This window comes from Rhinoraja longicauda, chromosome 3, assembly GCF_053455715.1.
Source record: "Rhinoraja longicauda isolate Sanriku21f chromosome 3, sRhiLon1.1, whole genome shotgun sequence".
In the NCBI taxonomy this organism is placed as follows: domain Eukaryota; kingdom Metazoa; phylum Chordata; class Chondrichthyes; order Rajiformes; family Arhynchobatidae; genus Rhinoraja; species Rhinoraja longicauda.
The window spans coordinates 25,579,903-25,598,302 of record NC_135955.1 but is presented as its reverse complement, the minus strand read 5'-3'; the positions used below and the strand labels follow the sequence as shown (position 1 = coordinate 25,598,302).

The 18,400-nt window shown below is 42.5% G+C and overlaps 1 protein-coding gene across 6 annotated transcripts in view; it reads right to left on the bottom strand.

The window, feature by feature from the left end:
• The window catches only part of LOC144590181 (A-kinase anchor protein 2-like), a 387,659-nt gene that overhangs the window by 189,455 nt on the left and 179,804 nt on the right, over window positions 1-18,400 (bottom strand). For all 6 annotated transcript variants that reach the window (XM_078394993.1, XM_078394992.1, XM_078394997.1 and 3 more), the window contains 2 exons: window positions 16,353-16,374; window positions 2,758-3,459 (listed from right to left, as the gene is read on the bottom strand). In XM_078394993.1, the coding sequence (XP_078251119.1) occupies window positions 2,758-3,459; window positions 16,353-16,374 (724 nt within the window). The remainder of the gene's footprint in view (window positions 1-2,757; window positions 3,460-16,352; window positions 16,375-18,400) is intronic.

The window sequence follows — 18,400 nt, the reverse complement described above, 5'->3', positions numbered from 1 at the left end:
CCCATCTTATATTTCTATTCTTTGCAATTATTAGTGACTCGTGTACAAAGCCCGTTGAGAATAGAGTTAAACATTTTCGCAGTTGCCTTTTTTTCCCCAATCCATCTATTGGTCCTTTTAGAGTGAACCTCAGTTAAATGTAGGGCGGCTGTAGGGGTAATTCTTATACGTTGCTGTTGAATAGAATAATTGTATAATAATTACCCAAGGGGATGTCACAACAAGATATCCATCTTTTGGGATTTACCTACGGGCTTTCTGTGAAAATGGATACAGATTTGCACAATATGTCAATTATCTGTCTGCAGCAAAAAGGGATTGGGAAATCTCATGCTGACATTCAATGTTTTGCTGCGATTGTTGTCTGGTGACATTGCACTATTTGCAACACTTTTTGAACATTAACAAAACTTTGATTGTTTTTAAAAGGTACATTAGTGACCAAAAAGAGAAAATATGTCTAATATTGCTTAATGGATAATGGTTTTAGGAAATAAATAGTTGACAATATAGTGGCACTCTTGGGAAACAGTTTATACACCATACATTAAGCTAACACCCACAATCCATGGGTAGACCCTGTCTATGTTTATCAGTGCAAGACGTTCCACATGGAGCTAGCAATTCTCCTCACTTTCACTGGTTTCCCAAGGTCTTTTTTACACAGATGCCAGGGCTTCTACTGAACATATATGGATCCTTCATTGGCTTTATGTCCATGCATCAGTACACTTTAGCAGGGTCTCCAGTCAGCAATCAGGACTGGTTAATCAAAGTTAGTTGAGCAACCATTTTTTGCCAACTGCAGCAGCTCCAGCAATGATGAGAACAAAATCCAACACCGACCCAAAATTGAATTTACAACTCTCAGCTACAAAGCTCAATTACCCCAGATTGCATACTTATCTACTAAGCTAGAGCAGAAAGTCAAACCAGGGGAAGGAGGATATCCCTCTATCCCATTCCCTTGCTGGCACTCATTCTACCTCAAACCAGAACACCCTGCATCCTTACGCTGGGATTGCTTTTGTTCATTTGAAACCAGCCTGCATTGGTCTTATGTGCAGTGTCATTTCAGCAACTTCTAAGCGGAAGCAAGGACTGAAGAGCACAGATTGCTTCACTGGATGCGAATAATGGTGAAGGTATTGATGCTACAATGAAAGAAATCTGACCACATCTCCTGGGGCGGGGGACACACGCACGCGCGCGCACACACACGCGCACACGCACACACACACACACACACACACACACACACACACACACACACACACACACACACACACACACACACACACACACACACACACACACACACACACACACACACACACACACACACACACACACACACAGGGTAAAGCACAGAAATCTAGAAGTTGCTCTCAGTAATCTCCACAGTAAACATTATTGCCACTTTCACCAGAAATCAGTGAATTGACAAGACCTTCAGATAGTTGCCAATATTTTAGATTGAGAATTAACTGTATTTAACAGCATAATAAGCCAATTATGGTAAAAGAAGCCTTTCAGAGAATAAAACCAATGTTAAATGGGTGGATTGTCATTCTCTTTGCTAGTTATTTCAAAATGCCCATCTTTTTACAAAATTGTACATGTATATATATTTTAAAATTCATTAATGATGCTTCAGCGTTTTCCTTATTCCATGTATACGATCTAACTTTACGTGAACCTCTGTAAAATGTTTGTTGATGATTAGTGATTTTTATTTCCTGATTTGCTGTTTATTTCCAGTTTGATTGAGCACTTGCTGATATCAGAGTTACTGGGCATGGGGCATTACCAGGGACCGAAGCCCAATGTGGCGAGTCTATACTTCAGAGATCACACTCTAGGTGAGCAGTTAACCTTGTGGTCTCCTGGAAGCCACTGTACAATTTCCTGCCAAACCAGGGCCAGAAACATCTCAGTAAATATGAAGGAAACCAGGAAGTCTTTTGAACTGGAATGAAGGATGATATATTCAAATGCCTGCTTGCATTGCAGGATAAAATTTTAATGGGTATGAATTGACACTTAAAAAGAATAAAGACTTCAGGAAAGGAAGTTGTTCAGGAAACAAATGGCAAACATTGACATGTTTGTGATTAGATTTCAGCACAGAAAGTCCAGAATCACAAGCTTATGCAAAATTATGTTTTATCCACGAGTTTTGTTGTAACATTAACTGGCTATTGTTATTCTATCCTTTTCTTTCAATTTTTAGTCTTCATGTTATTGAAGTTTTATGATCATTTATCTAAGAAAACACAAACATCAATGTAAGAAAGGCGTTAATAAACCCAATAAGGAATTCAGGGGAAACCCTGTCAGTGATTAAAATGAGGTCATTCTAACTTGACATGGTTGCAGGAGAAAACGCAGTTATAAGATGTGGGAGGAGGGATTAAATGTACTGAGAGGGTGAGAGTTGGATGGGGGTAGGTCCTAAATGGGGCATAAACTGATATGGACTGTGGTGTTGAATGACTTGTTTTTGTAGTGTATGTTCCATGTCAAACTCAAAGGAGGTCTAACCAATGACAAGGTCCTGGTGTGGGTCAGACCATAGTTGGTTGAGCATTCATGAGGAGGTTTCCAGTGGATTAAGGAAGGTCCCTCCCAGTTCACAGTACAGGCAGTGTGATTAGTAAAATGAGGTTAAAGTCAGTGAGAGACAGTGTGACCACAAAGCCTTGAGATGTGGTCACATGACAGTACAGCACTTACAGCGCTTTTTCTTGTCTGTACCTGCGACTGGTTCCATCGCAGTGTCCGTCCCTTCGTTCTCCTCCGCTGAGAGGGTCTCAGAGGCCTCGGTCATGGACTTGCCGGCCACCAGTTCTGCAGCGTTGCCGTCCGTTGTCGAGACGTCCGTCACAGTCTTCTCGCGCAATGACTTCTCGTCATCTTCGTCAATCAGCACTAGCTCGGCCTGCATGCTGCCCTCGGAGCCCAGCAGCTTGTTGGTTTCCTCCTGGTCCTCCACACTCTGGTAGCCCATGAAGATCATTGTCACTGGATGGTCTTCGCTGGCCTTCGGAGCTTGCCCTGGAGGGATCGGCTGGACCACCTTCCCCGTCAGACCAGCCTTGTGCCGGACTTCCTTCACAACCATGTCCTTTCTCAGTCCGCTCTCTCCGCCACTCCGCGAATCGTCTGGGGACGCACTGCTCTCCGACACAGTCAGTGCCTCCGACACACATTTACTGACCACATTCGTTCTCCCTGCTCTGTGTATCAGCTGGTCCACCTCTGACGTAGTTAAGTGATGAACTCCATTCTCCACCACCGCACCTCCAGAACATACCTCGTGCACAACCTTGTTGCCATCGTCGTACACCTTTACCCCTCTCTGGTGGACTCCCTCAGGGCCCACAGGAGTTGTGGAGAGGACCTTGGATTCCCCTGTTAGCTTGTCCTTTTCTACGCTGATCTCCATGGCATACATTGCTGCAATATCAAGAACATAAACATTATAGGAGTAGCTGGCCTGCCTCTGACCAACTGAACAAGATGTGCGATTTGGTAGGTTAAACGGCCACTGTAAATTGCCACGATAGGCGAGTGGTTTCCCGCTGGGGATGAATAAAGTTTTATCGTATCGTAAGTAAAATCTAAGGGATAGTTGATGGGAATGTGAGAGAATAAACTGGGTTAGCAATGGTGTAAAAGTGGGTGCTTAAGTTGGCAAGGACTCGGTGGGCCAAAGGTCTGTTTCCTTGCTGTATCTCTCTATGACTCTAACTTGGATATAATTTTTGCGGGCAGAAACGCTTACTGCTAATTGCAGCCGAGGACAGTCAGTCTGGGAAAGCAATTTTTTAAAGATACAGTATGTCCAAATCCATTTGCACCTCATATAACATATAACAACTACAGCATGGAAACAGGCCTGTCCGGCCCTACCAGTCCACGCCGACCATTCTCCCTGACCTAGTCTCATCTACCTGCACTCAGACCATAACCCTCCAATCCCCTCCTATCCATATACCTATCCAATTTACTCTTAAATAATAACATCGAGCCAGCCTCCACCACTTCCTCCGGAAGCCCATTCCATACAGCCACAACCCTCTGAGTAAAGAAATTCCCCCTCATGTTACCCCTAAACCTTTGTCCCTCAATTCTGAAGCTATGTCCCCTTGTTGGAATCTTCCCCACTCTCAAAGGGAAAAGCCTACCCACGTCAACTCTGTCCGTCCCTCTCAAAATTTTAAAAACCTCTATCAAGTCCCCCCTCAACCTTCTACGCTCCAAAGAATAAAGACCCAACCTGTTCAACCTCTCTCTGTAGCCTAAGTGCTGAAACCCAGGCAACATTCTAGTAAATCTCCTCTGTACCCTCTCCATTTTGTCGACATCCTTCCTATAATTTGGCGACCAGAACTGCACACCATACTCCAGATTCGGCCTCACCAATGCCCTGTACAATTTTAACATTACATCCCAACTTCTATACTCGATGCTCTGATTTATAAAGGCAAGCATACCAAACGCCTTCTTCACCACCCTATTCACATGAGATTCCACCTTCAGGGAACAATGCACAGTTATTCCCAGATCCCTCTGTTCCACTGCATTCCTCAATTCCCTACCATTTACCCTGTACGTCCTATTTTGATTTGTCCCAGCGGTTCAGTGTGATCTTATTGATGCTGGCAGAGGTTTAAGGGGCAGAATGGCCAATGCCTTCCATTTCCTAGAACAATTTGTCATCAATCACAAAACCAGCCACAGGTCAACACTTTCAGCTTACTTTAAATTATCCCACAAATTGTTCTAGGAAATGGAAGGCATTGGCCATTCTGCCCCTTAAACCTCTGCCAGCATCAATAAGATCACACTGAACCGCTACTTGACCTGCACTTCCCTGTCCAATCGGGCATTCCCCAAACGCCTTTGTGCCCAAAAATATTCATTTCAGCCTTGAATAAATTGAATATTAGAGGCACTGGGGCAGTGAATTCCAAAACGATTTCTCTTTACCTTAGTCTGCAATGTTTGAACTTTATGCTAGGACTATAGCTTTCAGACTCAGCTACAGTTTCAGGCTCTCCGGCCCTTGCTTGGCCTTTACTCTGCCCATGTTTTTGGGAACCTTACTGGTCACTGCTAAACTCTAGTGGAAGAAAAGGCCTATCTTTGTCCTCGCCTGACAACAGTGATATATGCTGAAGCGTGATAACTTAGTGGAATTTGCTTTACCTCATTTTCATCTGTGTTATCAAAAAATAATACAGCCACCATCTAGAAATCTTAAGTAGTGAGTTTTAAAAAATCCACACACAACCATTTGCTATTTACTTTGGGTGCAGTTTCTCCTGAACTAAAAATATACATTGGAAAGCCTTTTGAAAATGCAACTATTAGTGATCCTGCACCGGCAGAATATTTCACTTTCTTAATCACTGAGTGCAACTGGTGGAAAGAATTGGTGCACGTTTACTATGCAAAAATTGGCTGCGATGTTTCCTGTTTCATAACATGGACTATGCTTCAAACTATATTTCCCTTTCGCAGTGTTTTGGATCTTCCCGAGTTTGTGAAAGATGCTCTCTGGAAAATAAATGTTGTTAATATTTGGTATCTGTATTGGTTTATTATTTTCATGCGCACTGAAAGACAGTGAAAAGCCTTTGGTTGCATGCTATCCCATTAAATCAGATAATACTATACACGAGTGCAATCAAGACATATAAAAATGCAACAGGTAGTCCAAAGAGAAAAATAGCAGAGTGCCAAATATAGTTTCGCAGCATTATGTTACATTACATTATATACAGTTACATTACATTATAGCACAGCCAGACATTAAAATAGCTTTTTTCCACGAGTGGTAGTTCTACTCAATAACCAAAGTCTGTAGTTTCTTTTCTGCGCGTTTATTTTCACCCACATGTTTAGACCGTAATGTTGTATCTTTATTGTTTTGTTGTGTTTATACTTTATTCTTAATTGTTAACTGTATGTTTGTGTTGTCATTTGTGAGCGGAGCACCAAGGTACATTCATTGTATATGCACATACTTGGCCAATAAACTTATTAATTCATTCATTCAGTTACAGAAAAAAAGTCCAAGATCCGCAATGAGGTAGGTTGGAAGATTGGATCTACACCTTAGGTTAAGTGTGGACCGTTCAGTAGTCAGATAACAGAGGGGAAGAAGCTGTTCCTGAGTACCGTGGTATGTGCTATGAAGCTTTTATATATTCTGCCTGACGAGAAAGGGCAGAAGAGGGAATGACTGGAGTGAAGTGTGAAATGTAAGTGAGTTACCAACAACTAGAGAGCAGCCCTGAGCTACTGCCTATCTCATTAGAGATCCTTGGACCATCTTTTATCGGACTTTATCTTCCACTAAATGTTATTCACGTTATTCCCTTGATCATGTATCTGTACACTGTAGATGGCTCGATTGTAATCATGTATTGTCTTTCCACTGACTGGTTAGCATGCAACAAAAGCTTTTCACTGTACCTCGATACACATGACAATACACTAAACTAAACTCTATAATTTAACAAAGTGCAGAGAAAAGTTCCCAAAATGATTCCTGGATTCCAATGGCATATAATGTCAGGGTAAAAATGACCTCCACAGCCTGGGAGATGGATGGCTTGCATCTCAATAGTCTTATTTAACTTTTTTCACAGTGAATGAAGATCTTTTACAATGTTGTCACTTCAACTTAGGAAACGTGGTAGCCAATTTACTCACAGCAAACCCCCACAAACTGCAGTTTGTTAATGCTTAGATAATCCTTTTGTGATGCTGATGCTTAGATAATCCTTTTGTAATCCTTTTGTGATGCTTTTGTGATATACATTGGCCCGTACCCCAGGACAACTTCCTTGCTCATCTCCAAGGGAGTGCATTGGAATCTTTTTCCACCCAAGGGACAGATGGCATCTTGTTTTGGCATTGCAGGGTACCGGCAATCAGCTCCAACATGGCAGTGGTTCCCCGCCATTGTAGCCGAGAATCAATCTGAATTTTTGCATTTAAATCTTTGGCCTTGCATTTTGTTAGAGTAAGGGATAAAATAGCTCATGGCCAGACAACTGTAGCGGTGCAAATAAGAGTACTTAAATAACATGCTTTGCAAATATGAAAGTAGACAGCACCAAGGAACGCATTTTTTAGTACATCTATTGAGTTACACCAGATGTACAGTACAGAAGCAGTCCATTCCGACCAACTGTTCTGTGCTGGTGTTTGTGGTCCATATGATCTCCCTCACATTCCTCATTCCAACTCAGATTAGAATGGACTCCCTGTAAAGGTTGACCATTGCTGCGAATGGTTTGACAAGCAGTGAAGCAGAAAGAGACTTCAAAGATAAATATAATTTGCAAGTCAGGCTCCATACTAGAAATTACATCCAGTGTAAGTAAGTGGCAGAAAAGGGGAATAGGACTGATGGGATTGTTCAACTAGGATCTAGTATGGACATGATGGGCCGAATGTCCTTCTTCTAGACTAATAAATAAGGGATAGACCAGTCAGTGAGATGGCCCATTCACTCACGACCCAATGGATTTACCCTGGAAAAATGTAGACAAAACACTATAAATAAGGAAAGATTAATAAATGTGTTGATACCTAAATAAAGACATCCCAGAGTATCCTAGAATGAACAAGTATTTTTGTAGTCTGGTGACTCTAGAGTAAATATAGGAAATGCAGCAGCTAATTTGAGCAGAACTAATCCTCGCAACTGCTAATGTGATAATCCATTGTAGAAATGTTGATTTAAGGACAAATATTGGTCAGAGTAGCAGAGAGAATTCTCTCTTTGAAACTGTACATCCAGTTTAGATAGCAGATGGTTTAACCCAAGTTCAAATCAGCCACATCTGATAGTGTGCCACTCCGATTGTCACTAGAATGTCACTGAAAGATTGTAAGTCCTATTCCAGTGAATCCTTCACAGTAGAGTACAGTTTTAAAGTAGAACTATTAAAATTGTGACATGTTGTTGGACCCCAGGCCTATACCCAATCACAAACGACACAAGGAACCATAGATGCTGGAATCCTGAGCACTATAAAAAGTGTTGGAATAACACGCTGGGTCAGGCAGCATTTCTGGAGGGAATGGAAAGGCGATGTTTTGGGTTGCAATGTCTCCCCACTAATGCAACGGCCAGTTTTACCGAGAATAGAATTGGGATCTGACCAAATTATCACCTCCTAGGATAATTCAGCCATTGATCCTGCACTGGGGAATTAAATAGGGATTTCTTCAGGAAAAGGCACGAGAAGGATGTGGCTGTGCACAAGGCTATCAGCTGCTGGTCTGGCCTTCTCTTTCATTCACGCCGGTACCGATTCCATTGTGCCAGATGTGTGTACCAGCACTGGTGACAGAAGAGAGTTTCCCTCCCTGCTGGCTAAGGGCAAAAATCATGGGTGAAATGTCAAACTTGCCATTTCTCCCTCTCATGGGTCAAACATAGACAAGGAGGAGAGTGGAGGAATATCTGATTTACTGTCACCCATCAGATCACTCAGTTAACATAACCAGTCAGCATTTGTAAACCAGTATCTGCAGTTCCTTATTTCTACAGGAGGGTGGTATTTGGCACATTTAGCCTGTGCCAGCTTTGAAAGAGCACTCAAATTAATTTTATTCCCTGTTATTGCAGTCAACTCCATCATGTTTCTGTCTTCAAGAAATTCTTCTATTTAATTTGCCCAATAACAATCTTTCAGGTAGCATCCTCCCGATGATGATAACTTACTTTGTGAGAACAAAAAAAAAACTTTCCTCGTCGCATAGCCTATGGTTCTTTTGCCTTGGACCAATACCCTCTGGTCATTGACCCCTCCCGAAATTCTGTATCAGAATCCTCCACGATATTGAACGTGAATCTCCCTGTTCTCTAAGGAGAAGTTGCCCCAGCTTCCTCACACATGGGATCCCACATCGCTGGTACCTTGCTCACAATGCTCCTCTGAAGCCTTGCCCAAGACCATGTCATGACACAATGTTCTAGCAGAGGCCTTCCCAATGTCTCGTCAAGGTTCAACACAACTTCCTTGCGTTTGTACACTGTGCAGCTATTATTAATAAAGCCAATGTACCAGTACGCCCCCCTTCACTGCCTTCCCAACTTGTCCCTACACCTTCACAGATCTGAGACGGCGCCTCTAGGGATCTTATGCTTCTGGACCTCTGACACCTCCAGGTCTCTGTGCTCCTGGACCCCTCCTTTAAAACTGTACCATTTAGACTGCACAGACCCCCCCCTCCCCTCTGCCACTCACCCGCTACCTCCTCCGTGCCGTCCTCCCCTTTCATCGTCTCCTTCCTTTGTGAGCAGAGAGTCGGAAGGTCGAGAATCCGAGAAAAATCGTAATTCAGTGCATCTGTTTGGGGAGGGGAGGGGAGGGGGGGGGGTGGTTGGTGGGAAAGGAAATGGGAAAACAAAATGACTGGCAGGGCTACGAGACTTGCTGCTGATGTAGCAGAGTCCTCGGGAGTAGTGTATTAGAGCAGAACAATACGAATCAGCAGCCGCACCAGCCTTTCTCTTTGCACTGAACAGCTGGATCAGAGGAAACAATGAACAGGATCACAATCCCATGATTGGCGTTAAATAGGGTAGCTGAGGCAGGAAATATCGAGGCTCGCCTGCAAGCCGCTGAACATTTAATTCAATCAGTGTTTCCAGGTTTTGAATAGGGCTAGACGTCACTCCCACGTCGCAACCCCTTGATTATTGCAACATTTGCAGAGAGAAAACCCACTGGGGCTCCAAAGACAAACTGTTTCAATGTGCAAAGCACCTGAACCGTCAACACAGGCAAAGCACAATAATCTCCTCTCACCACTTCTCAAATTGTTTTACTGTCATTACTTTTATAATGGACAAGACGTCCCCACAAATAGCAGCGTCATATTCACTTTTACATATTTTGTTCCCTCATAGCGTGGGAAGGGCCATTCGGTCCATCATGTCCATCCTGGCCCTTAGCGGAATTCCATTCCCTCTACTTATTTCCCTGTGACCTACCCTCTCTCTACCCTCTCTCCCTCTCAAACCCCATACTAATTCATTTACCACCGACCTAATTTACAATAGCTGATTAACTTAGCAACCTGCACGCTTGGAACTGGAGACTAGGATTGAACCTGCGTCGCTGGAGCTGTGAGGCAGCAGCACTAACTGCTGCATCATTAACTGCTGCACCACTCTGTTGCCCATGTTGCACATGTGATGGCGAAAGAATGAAAAAAAAGTAAGGTTGATTGAGGGGGTGACTAATGTCTTGGTGATTTGGGGAGAATCCCTCTGTGTTCCCTCAGTTTGGTGCCAAGGTATCTCTCAGGGCCATAGGAAGGAACGGGTGCACTGCACGTCTGAGGAACTGCATGTAAGGCAGTCCGCATACTCTCTCTCTCTCTCTCTCTTTGTACAGCCCTAAAATGCCGCCTGGGTCTATGTGCTCAAGTCCTAGAAGTGGGACTTGAAACCACATTCATCTGATTCAGAGGCAGATGTGCCACCCACTGTACCACAGCCAACATCATGATACAGATTCCAACTCTTTCTCATAATTAATTGGGGTTCTCAACAGTTCCCGCTTACATTTCCTCAAATTCTGGAACACCAGCAGTGCCTGTGTTGTGGTTGTGTGATTATCAATTTTGTTGCAAATCCAATTAATGTCAAACACTGCTGCCTGGTAGGATTCTGCCACGGTCTTGCTGGAACGTAGTTGGTTTTGACATAATTCCGAAACCATCACATATTTTGCGCTGTGGAATGCTTGCAATTCCTGCTGTGGTGTTCGAACGCACAGTGCAATGATGAATGGCTCTCCCATGGGGCAGCACATGCTTCAAATGCCTTGGCCAAGGTGTGGATTTATGGTCTAACTATCTCCTATCTGAGCTCATCCCACTTGTCAATTGTGAGTCCAGACATCAGATATTTTTAATAACAACTACATCGAGGGTATTGTGTTATAGGACTGTGTCACTGCAGGAGAAATTCACAGATATTCAGATGGGGGTGGGGAGGGGTGAGGCAGGGAGAGGTAAGTGATAGAATATTAGGACTGAACAAAAAAACCTTGGCTCAGGAGACAGATTTTAAAGTCTATCATAAAGGAGATGAGAGGCAGAATGATTTTGGTGAATGGATTCCACAGTTTGCACCACTTTGCTGCCCAGATTATGAAAGAATGATCTATTTATCAAATGAGGCTGATTGAAGGGTAAGTGTTAGCCAGGACATGGGGTGAACTGCCCTGCTCTCTCTCCAAGTAATGCCCAGGTATGTCCAATGGCCATTTGAAGGAACTGCTTAACTGCCCATGTGAGAAACAACTGTGCAAGCGTGCAATGCTACCCAAAGCTTGTTCCAACAAACTTGAGGGCAAAGTCAAAATATTAGCTGAAATACAGATGGTGTTGATTCTGTTCTTCCCACATATGCCCGTCACCTTTTTCAGGGCCCACTGTATTAGTGACTAACTCTTATGTACCTCACCCTAAATGCAGTTGGTGTTAGGAGTGGGAGGGAGAGAACCATAGTGTCGCCATTAGTTAAATATAGATATGATAGCAAAGAAATTACTTTACTGGAGGAGCAATCCAGAGACCAAGTCTAAGGACCAGGATACGAGCTCAATTTCCATCATCGCAGTCAGGTAATTTAAAATCCGTTAGTTAAATAAATTTAGAATAAAAAAGAATAATATAAGAAATTTATTGTTCTATGTTCTATATTAGAGTTGGCATTGTGTTCAGCTGTGGGCTGAAGGGCCTGTTCTCGTGCTACACTGCTCTATGTTCTATGAATGGGACCAGAGAACCACTCTAATATCACAAACACCCAAGTCATTAACACCACCTTCAGGAGACGTATTTCTTCACGGCATGATGCTGCACATGGTAGTGTTTGACTCTTAATGGCCGAACAAGGACAACAAGGGTTGTTCAATAAATTCTGTCTTTGAGTAAAACCCACACCCCGTGAGTGAATTAAAAGTGACATTCTGCATGAAACCTTGGGCTCTCCCAGTATAACTGGTTTAGTTGTGCACCAGATGTTGCTTCCAGCCACTGGGGAACAATAGAGCATTTGTGTACAAGGGGACCACATCACTGGAACTGTTATCTCAAAGAATATCTTGTCAACAAATGTACGTTTTGTAAAAATATGTGTTCCCGCTGTTATTCACCCGGTCTGTTGTAATTTGATACACCTTATTTGCCAGTTGGTGTTTGCAAAGTGGAGCGACTTAAAGTTACTTAGCATCTTCTAAACGTGCAGGATAGTGGATGTTATTCAATCCCTCCAGAGAGAGTTTTTATTATCCAGGCTGATTATTACTCTACCTAAATAGTAAAAGGGTTGTTGACTCAAATAGTTAGGATGGGATCCACGTGATGCTAAAACTTTAGGTGTGATCCTCTCACTGAAAGCTATCCATCGTTTCTTCATATAAACACAGTGGCTGTGACAGCAAACCTCCAGCAGCAAAATACTCATCCCCCTGGATAACCAAACCCTTTCTACCAAGCCAGGGGTGTCAGGGAATTTATCACTCGCCTGGCACTTACATCCTGAACAAAACAACCCATTTGATTGTCCCTCTAGCCACCAGCATCAACATTTTTCACTCTCCACCACCAGCACACATTGCATGCACTATCTGCAAATTGTACTGCAGCTACCTACTAAAGCGAGTATTTGACATCACCTTCCAAACCAAAAACCTCTATCGTTTGGAAGGACCGGCATCGCAGTTGAAAGGGTGCAGGTACCACTGCAAGGCACAACATCCTGACTTAGAACTGTAGCAACATTCCTTCTTCATCAAAGATTCTAAGTCCCGAATCTCCCTATCCACCAGCAAGACAGGAACAGCATCACCAGGAAGACTGCAACAGCTGACCAATATTATCTCGTGGGAAATTAAGGATGGGCTTATTAACACAGTCCACCTCTCTTAAATGCATAAATCATAAGAACAATTGAAACACGTGACAAAACTAAACTAACCTAAACTAAACTAAATTAAATTAAACTAAACTAAATTAGACTAAACATTGTTGATTTTCTGTCTGGTCTCTATCGCCACAGATTGTCTTTGTGCCCCAAATTTTATTGATCCATCTTAAATATTGCAATGGGAGCCTGGTAAGCTAAAGAATTCTAATGAGTAAATGAATTCTTCATACCTCATTCCCATACAGCCAATGCTTTTCTTGACATTATGCCCTCCCAGACTCTCCAGCTTGAGGAACCTACTTGTTATCATTTACCTAATCGCCTGCATTCATTCTTTTACACCCGCCATGTTCCCTGCACTGCCAGCACTGCCAGCACTGCCATTGAACTCAGCCACAGGGGAAGTCCATTTGTGCACACAGAAGCAGTTGCTCTATTGTTTCTTTAGTGCTGTTGGTTAAAGGGTAATTATTGACCTGGATACTTAGAAGAAGCCGTGCTAATCTTCAAAATTGTGCTGTGAGATCTTTTTACAGACATTTGAGACGGCAGAGGGGTCCTCGTTTGCAAGGTGTCACAGTGGATACTGAGGTGCTCCTTTAATACACCACTAGGAGTGTCAGTATAGACTGCATTCAGATCTTTTGAGGTGAACCAACAGTGCCCCGACTCAGAGACAGGAAACAATGATATCAAGTACACCAATTCCAACTATTCTCCTATCCATGGGTTGACCCTAATGCATTATCATTAGCAACTCCAATAGATTCAATATAATTAAGTTTGGTTTTCTTTGGTCAAGAAGTGAGACGGTATGGTTTAAATAATTTAAAGCAAACAAAATTCTTGTAGGGATATCCTACATTGCCCGCATGATTCTCACTGCTTGAATTGGTTGGAAACACTTTTCTAACAACCCTGTTATAAAACCAAAAAATGACTCAAACTACTGTCTTTTAATAGGCAGATGTCGTATACTTGAAATACCATCTCTTCTTTAATTGCTGATGCTCACGGTGTCAGCAACAATAGACTGTATAATTAAATCTAACCATAAAAGTTCCATTGAGTTGGAATTATGTTTTTGACCTTTGGAGTGCCAAAACTGCATTAAACTAAGCAACTGAAACCATGAAATGTATGCATTGTTAAGAGCCCCATGTACTCAATCTATAATGTCATAAAGAATTGTTAGCCATTCTGAATATTTACCATCAACAATTTTTATATACTAGTCATTGTTATAACTTTCTTAATTTCAAATTCTTTGCTCAGAGTTGCAATGTTTTCAAACCAATTTCATTCTTATAATTTGGACAAATATTTCTCCTATTGAGGTCAGAAACGAACATCGCAAGATGCCATTACAACAATATTGTAGGAAGAAGGAAGTCAATTTGGACACAGCAAACACCTACAAAAAGCACGTATACTGACTAGCAAGGTGCCAGAGCAACAACATGCATACATGTAGCTCCTTTACTAAAGTAAAACATTGCAGGGTATTTCATGTGGGCAAGATTTTACACTGAACGGATTAGGAGCTGTTGGGCTGGGTGAATGACGGCTAGTTTAAGTGAAGGTTTTGAAGGTCATATTGAAGGGTGAGAGTAGACAGATTTAGGGAGGGAATTCCAGAGCTTGGTATCTGGGCAAATTAAAGCATGGCCACTAATGTCAGAGTCATGAAAACAGGAATAAGCAAGTCAGAATTAGATAGATGTAAAGTTTTCAAAGGGTTATAAATTTAGGAGATTTCAGAGCTGTGTGTGTGTGCGTGTGTGTGCGTGTGTGTGCGTGTGTGTGCGTGTGTGTGTGTTGGGGGGGGGTGATGTATTTGTGGAAGGATATGAGATCTAAGTACAAGTTTTGAAATTAAATTATGCCTATTACTAGAAGCCATTGCAGGTGAGTGAACACATGAGTGAGGAATTGTCTGGGTTTGGGATCAACAAATATATGGATAATCTTGGTTGTATTTCATTTCAATGCATAAACACTGGACTCAGCTCCATTTAGGAGCTTGGAGGGAGAGGGGGTGCTCATTTATACAGGGTATATTCCATATCAATGTCAAGCCAACTCACCAATTGTTTGCTTATTATCTGAACTGCCCTGCATGGGCCTTACAATAGATCTGACACAGAAAGGAAGGAGAAATGTCGACAGTAGGTCATAAAATTCTCAGGTTAGTTTTTGAGGAGGCTTTTGTTATCACAGGACACCAAATGAAACAAACATCACCTGTTGCTAGAAGATCATCAAGTTGCTGAAATTTGTGCTGGTTTGCCCGAAACGTATTGGACTTTCTTTGAGGACAACTTCATTAGATAAATGTGTCCACTAGCACATTCCAAGGTGTAGACGTATGTGGTGAGGGACATACATGAGAGTCTATGGCTCTGTGGGGAAGGACCATAGTCTAGGGTCCTGCTACCACTGGACACTGAGGGTGTGGATCCTATAGTTGCAATCTGTCAAGTGCTTCATACATTCCTTGCTTATGGAGGATGCATGAATGGCACTGATGCATTGTAAGAAAATGTATTGAATGGATGGCATAATGAATACAAAAAGTTGCATTTACTGATAATATTTCTGCTACACATATTGAATAAAGTACATTTTTGAAATTACAAAAAGTCACAGAACCCCTATCTAACATCACTGCAGGAATACCACTTCCGCAAGGCCTACTGAGGTTCATAAGGCAACTTTTCACCCGTCTCACAAAGGGAATTGCAGATCGATATTTAAATGCTGTTACACCAGAAACACTCACTGTCTGCACTTTCAATGACCAAGATCAGAGGGGTTGTGGGGAAGAACCACAAATGGTAAGTACCGAAGAATCTAGGGAAAGCATTCAGGGTCTGTACAATGTGGCGAATGCCCTCCCACTGGCAATCAAATAATGATGCTACATTATATAGTGAGAAGAACAGGTATGTGCCAAAGCTTCTCAAGACAGCTACATCTTTCATTAATATTGTCCACTTCCTTATCCAAGCCTTCATCCCTCGATTCCCTTATATATCAATCGCTGTGTCCTGAATATACCCAACCACTGAGTGTATGGAAGTAGAGAATTTAAGTCTGAAACCTTCGATTGCATCTTAATATTACAAAATTATATAAATTTTAGCAACAGGAATGGCTCTTGAATCTTATTAATTTTGAATTCAAAATATCAATGCACAATTAGAAGGGGCCTATGTAATTGACACAGGTTATTTCCCTTTCAGAGTTGTGTTGTGCAAGTGTGTTCACTTAGTGAAGGTGTTGTGTACAACTGCAGTCCCCATTTATACCACCGACAACCGTACATCCCTTGCAAACCAAAATGTCTTAAACCCAGTAGGAAAAGCTTACTTACCCCCATCAGGTTTGGAGAAACTCTGTGAAATAAAATAAAGGATACACCTATTAGCACAGTAATGGACACAAGGCACGATTATTCAAGGCACGCACACTGACAGCAAGATTAAAATCTATGCATCTGCTGAAATTCCTTGTTGCCATTGCAGTTATTATGAAGCAGAGTGAGATGGCTCCTCATACAGACCTAACCAGTTGCGTATCAGTGCATGAGAAGTCACGTGACTGCTTATTATATCATTATGGATTACAAGAACTCCGCTGCAGTCAAACAGCAGTGAAGAAACTGGGTGATTTTTTAAAAAGCGGATGAAGGGGATGGTCTCACTGATGGTGGCCTCGATTGATGTTTGACACAAATTTGCAAAGAGGGGAGCTTTTAAAGAAATGTCACGCTGCCGGTTTCGCTCCTGCTGAGGAACGAGACAATTAGGTTTTGGTGGGGCCCACTAGGTGAGGCCAAAAGGTCAGCCTTGAGCTTCCATGACCATTCTCCATGGTAGTTGCTATTCACAGGATTATTAGCGCGAGGGCTGGGATACTGGAGCACTGGGTGTTCTACTGCAGCGGCACAGACAGCGGCTCTGAGCCTAACTGCACTGCTGCGTTCAGCTCTGAGGGTCAGATTTCAGCATGAATATGGTGCCTTTCCAGGCAGATATTTACCTAAACATCATAACTGAGAGTTTAATGGTGTGGGTAAGATGCACAGCCCAAGCACCTCCCTATGGAAGGTTCATGATATGTCGACAGTAGGTCATAAAATTGTCAGGTTAGTTTTTGAAGAGGCTTTTGTTATCACAGGACACCTAATGAAATAAACATCACCTGTTGCTAGAAGATTGGGGTAGATTGATTTCAACCATTGCCTCTTCAGGAGGACAGTTCGGAATAAGGGGGCTTAACCTTAATTATAGAACTGGGCTGATTGGGGCTGATGTCAGGATCCTCACCCACAGCGCAAATGGGGAAATCTCAACCTCAATCTGCTGATAGAGCTGGAGACCCAAGAAACGGCAGATGCTGGAATCTTGAGCAGAACAAAGTGGCGGAGGAACTCAGCGGGTCAGGCTGAATCTGTGAAGGGAATGGATGGACGACATTTTGGGTTGGGACCCATCGTAGAGGAAGGATCCCGACCCAAAACATCGTCCGTCCATACCCTCCACAGATACTGCCTGATCTGCTGAGTTCCTCCAGCACTTTGTGTTTTGCTAGTAGAACTGCTGCCTCACAGCTTCAGGGACTCGAGTTTGATTCTGACCTCTGGTGCTGTCTGTGTGGAGTTCGCATATGCTCCAATGAGATCACCAGTTGCTCTGCTTTCCTCTCACACCGCAAAGACATGTGGGATGGTGGACTAATTGGGCAATGTAAATTACCACAAATGTACAGATAAGTGCCGAAGCGGTTTGCATTTGTTGTTTTGGGGAAATTGATGGGAATGTGGGGCGAATAAAATGGGATCAAAGCAGGGATAATATAAATATTTGTTGCAGACAGTGGGTAGAAGGGCCTGTTCTGGGCTGCATGACGTTATAACTCAGTGACTGTATAAACCAGAGTCAGCAAACTACGGGTAATTTACAAAGTGAGGTTAATACACATTTTAAAACAATATTTTATTCAGAGTTGTGAAACCATGACAGGTAGATGGAGTTCTGGGGGCTTGCGTTGAAGCATGAACTGATTTAGTGGCGCACCGTTTCAGGTGGTGAGTTGTGTTGAATGGAACTCCTTCTATGTCACTGCAATGCAACATAACACACTTACTATAATACGGTTTTATGAGCAATTGCTACGGTTGGAGGTACTTCCATTAAGCTAAATAAAATGTGTGAAGGGGTTAGTTAAGAATGATTATCAATCCCAACTGAAACAGCAACTTGCATTATATTGTACTTTGTAGAAGAATTATCAAAGAACATCAGACAGACACTAAGTCACATGAGGTGTTATAATCTAGATCCCTAAAGAACATTTGTGAGCCAGATAGGATGTTACAACAATCTGTAATAAGGACATGAAGTCGAAGCAGAGAAAGCT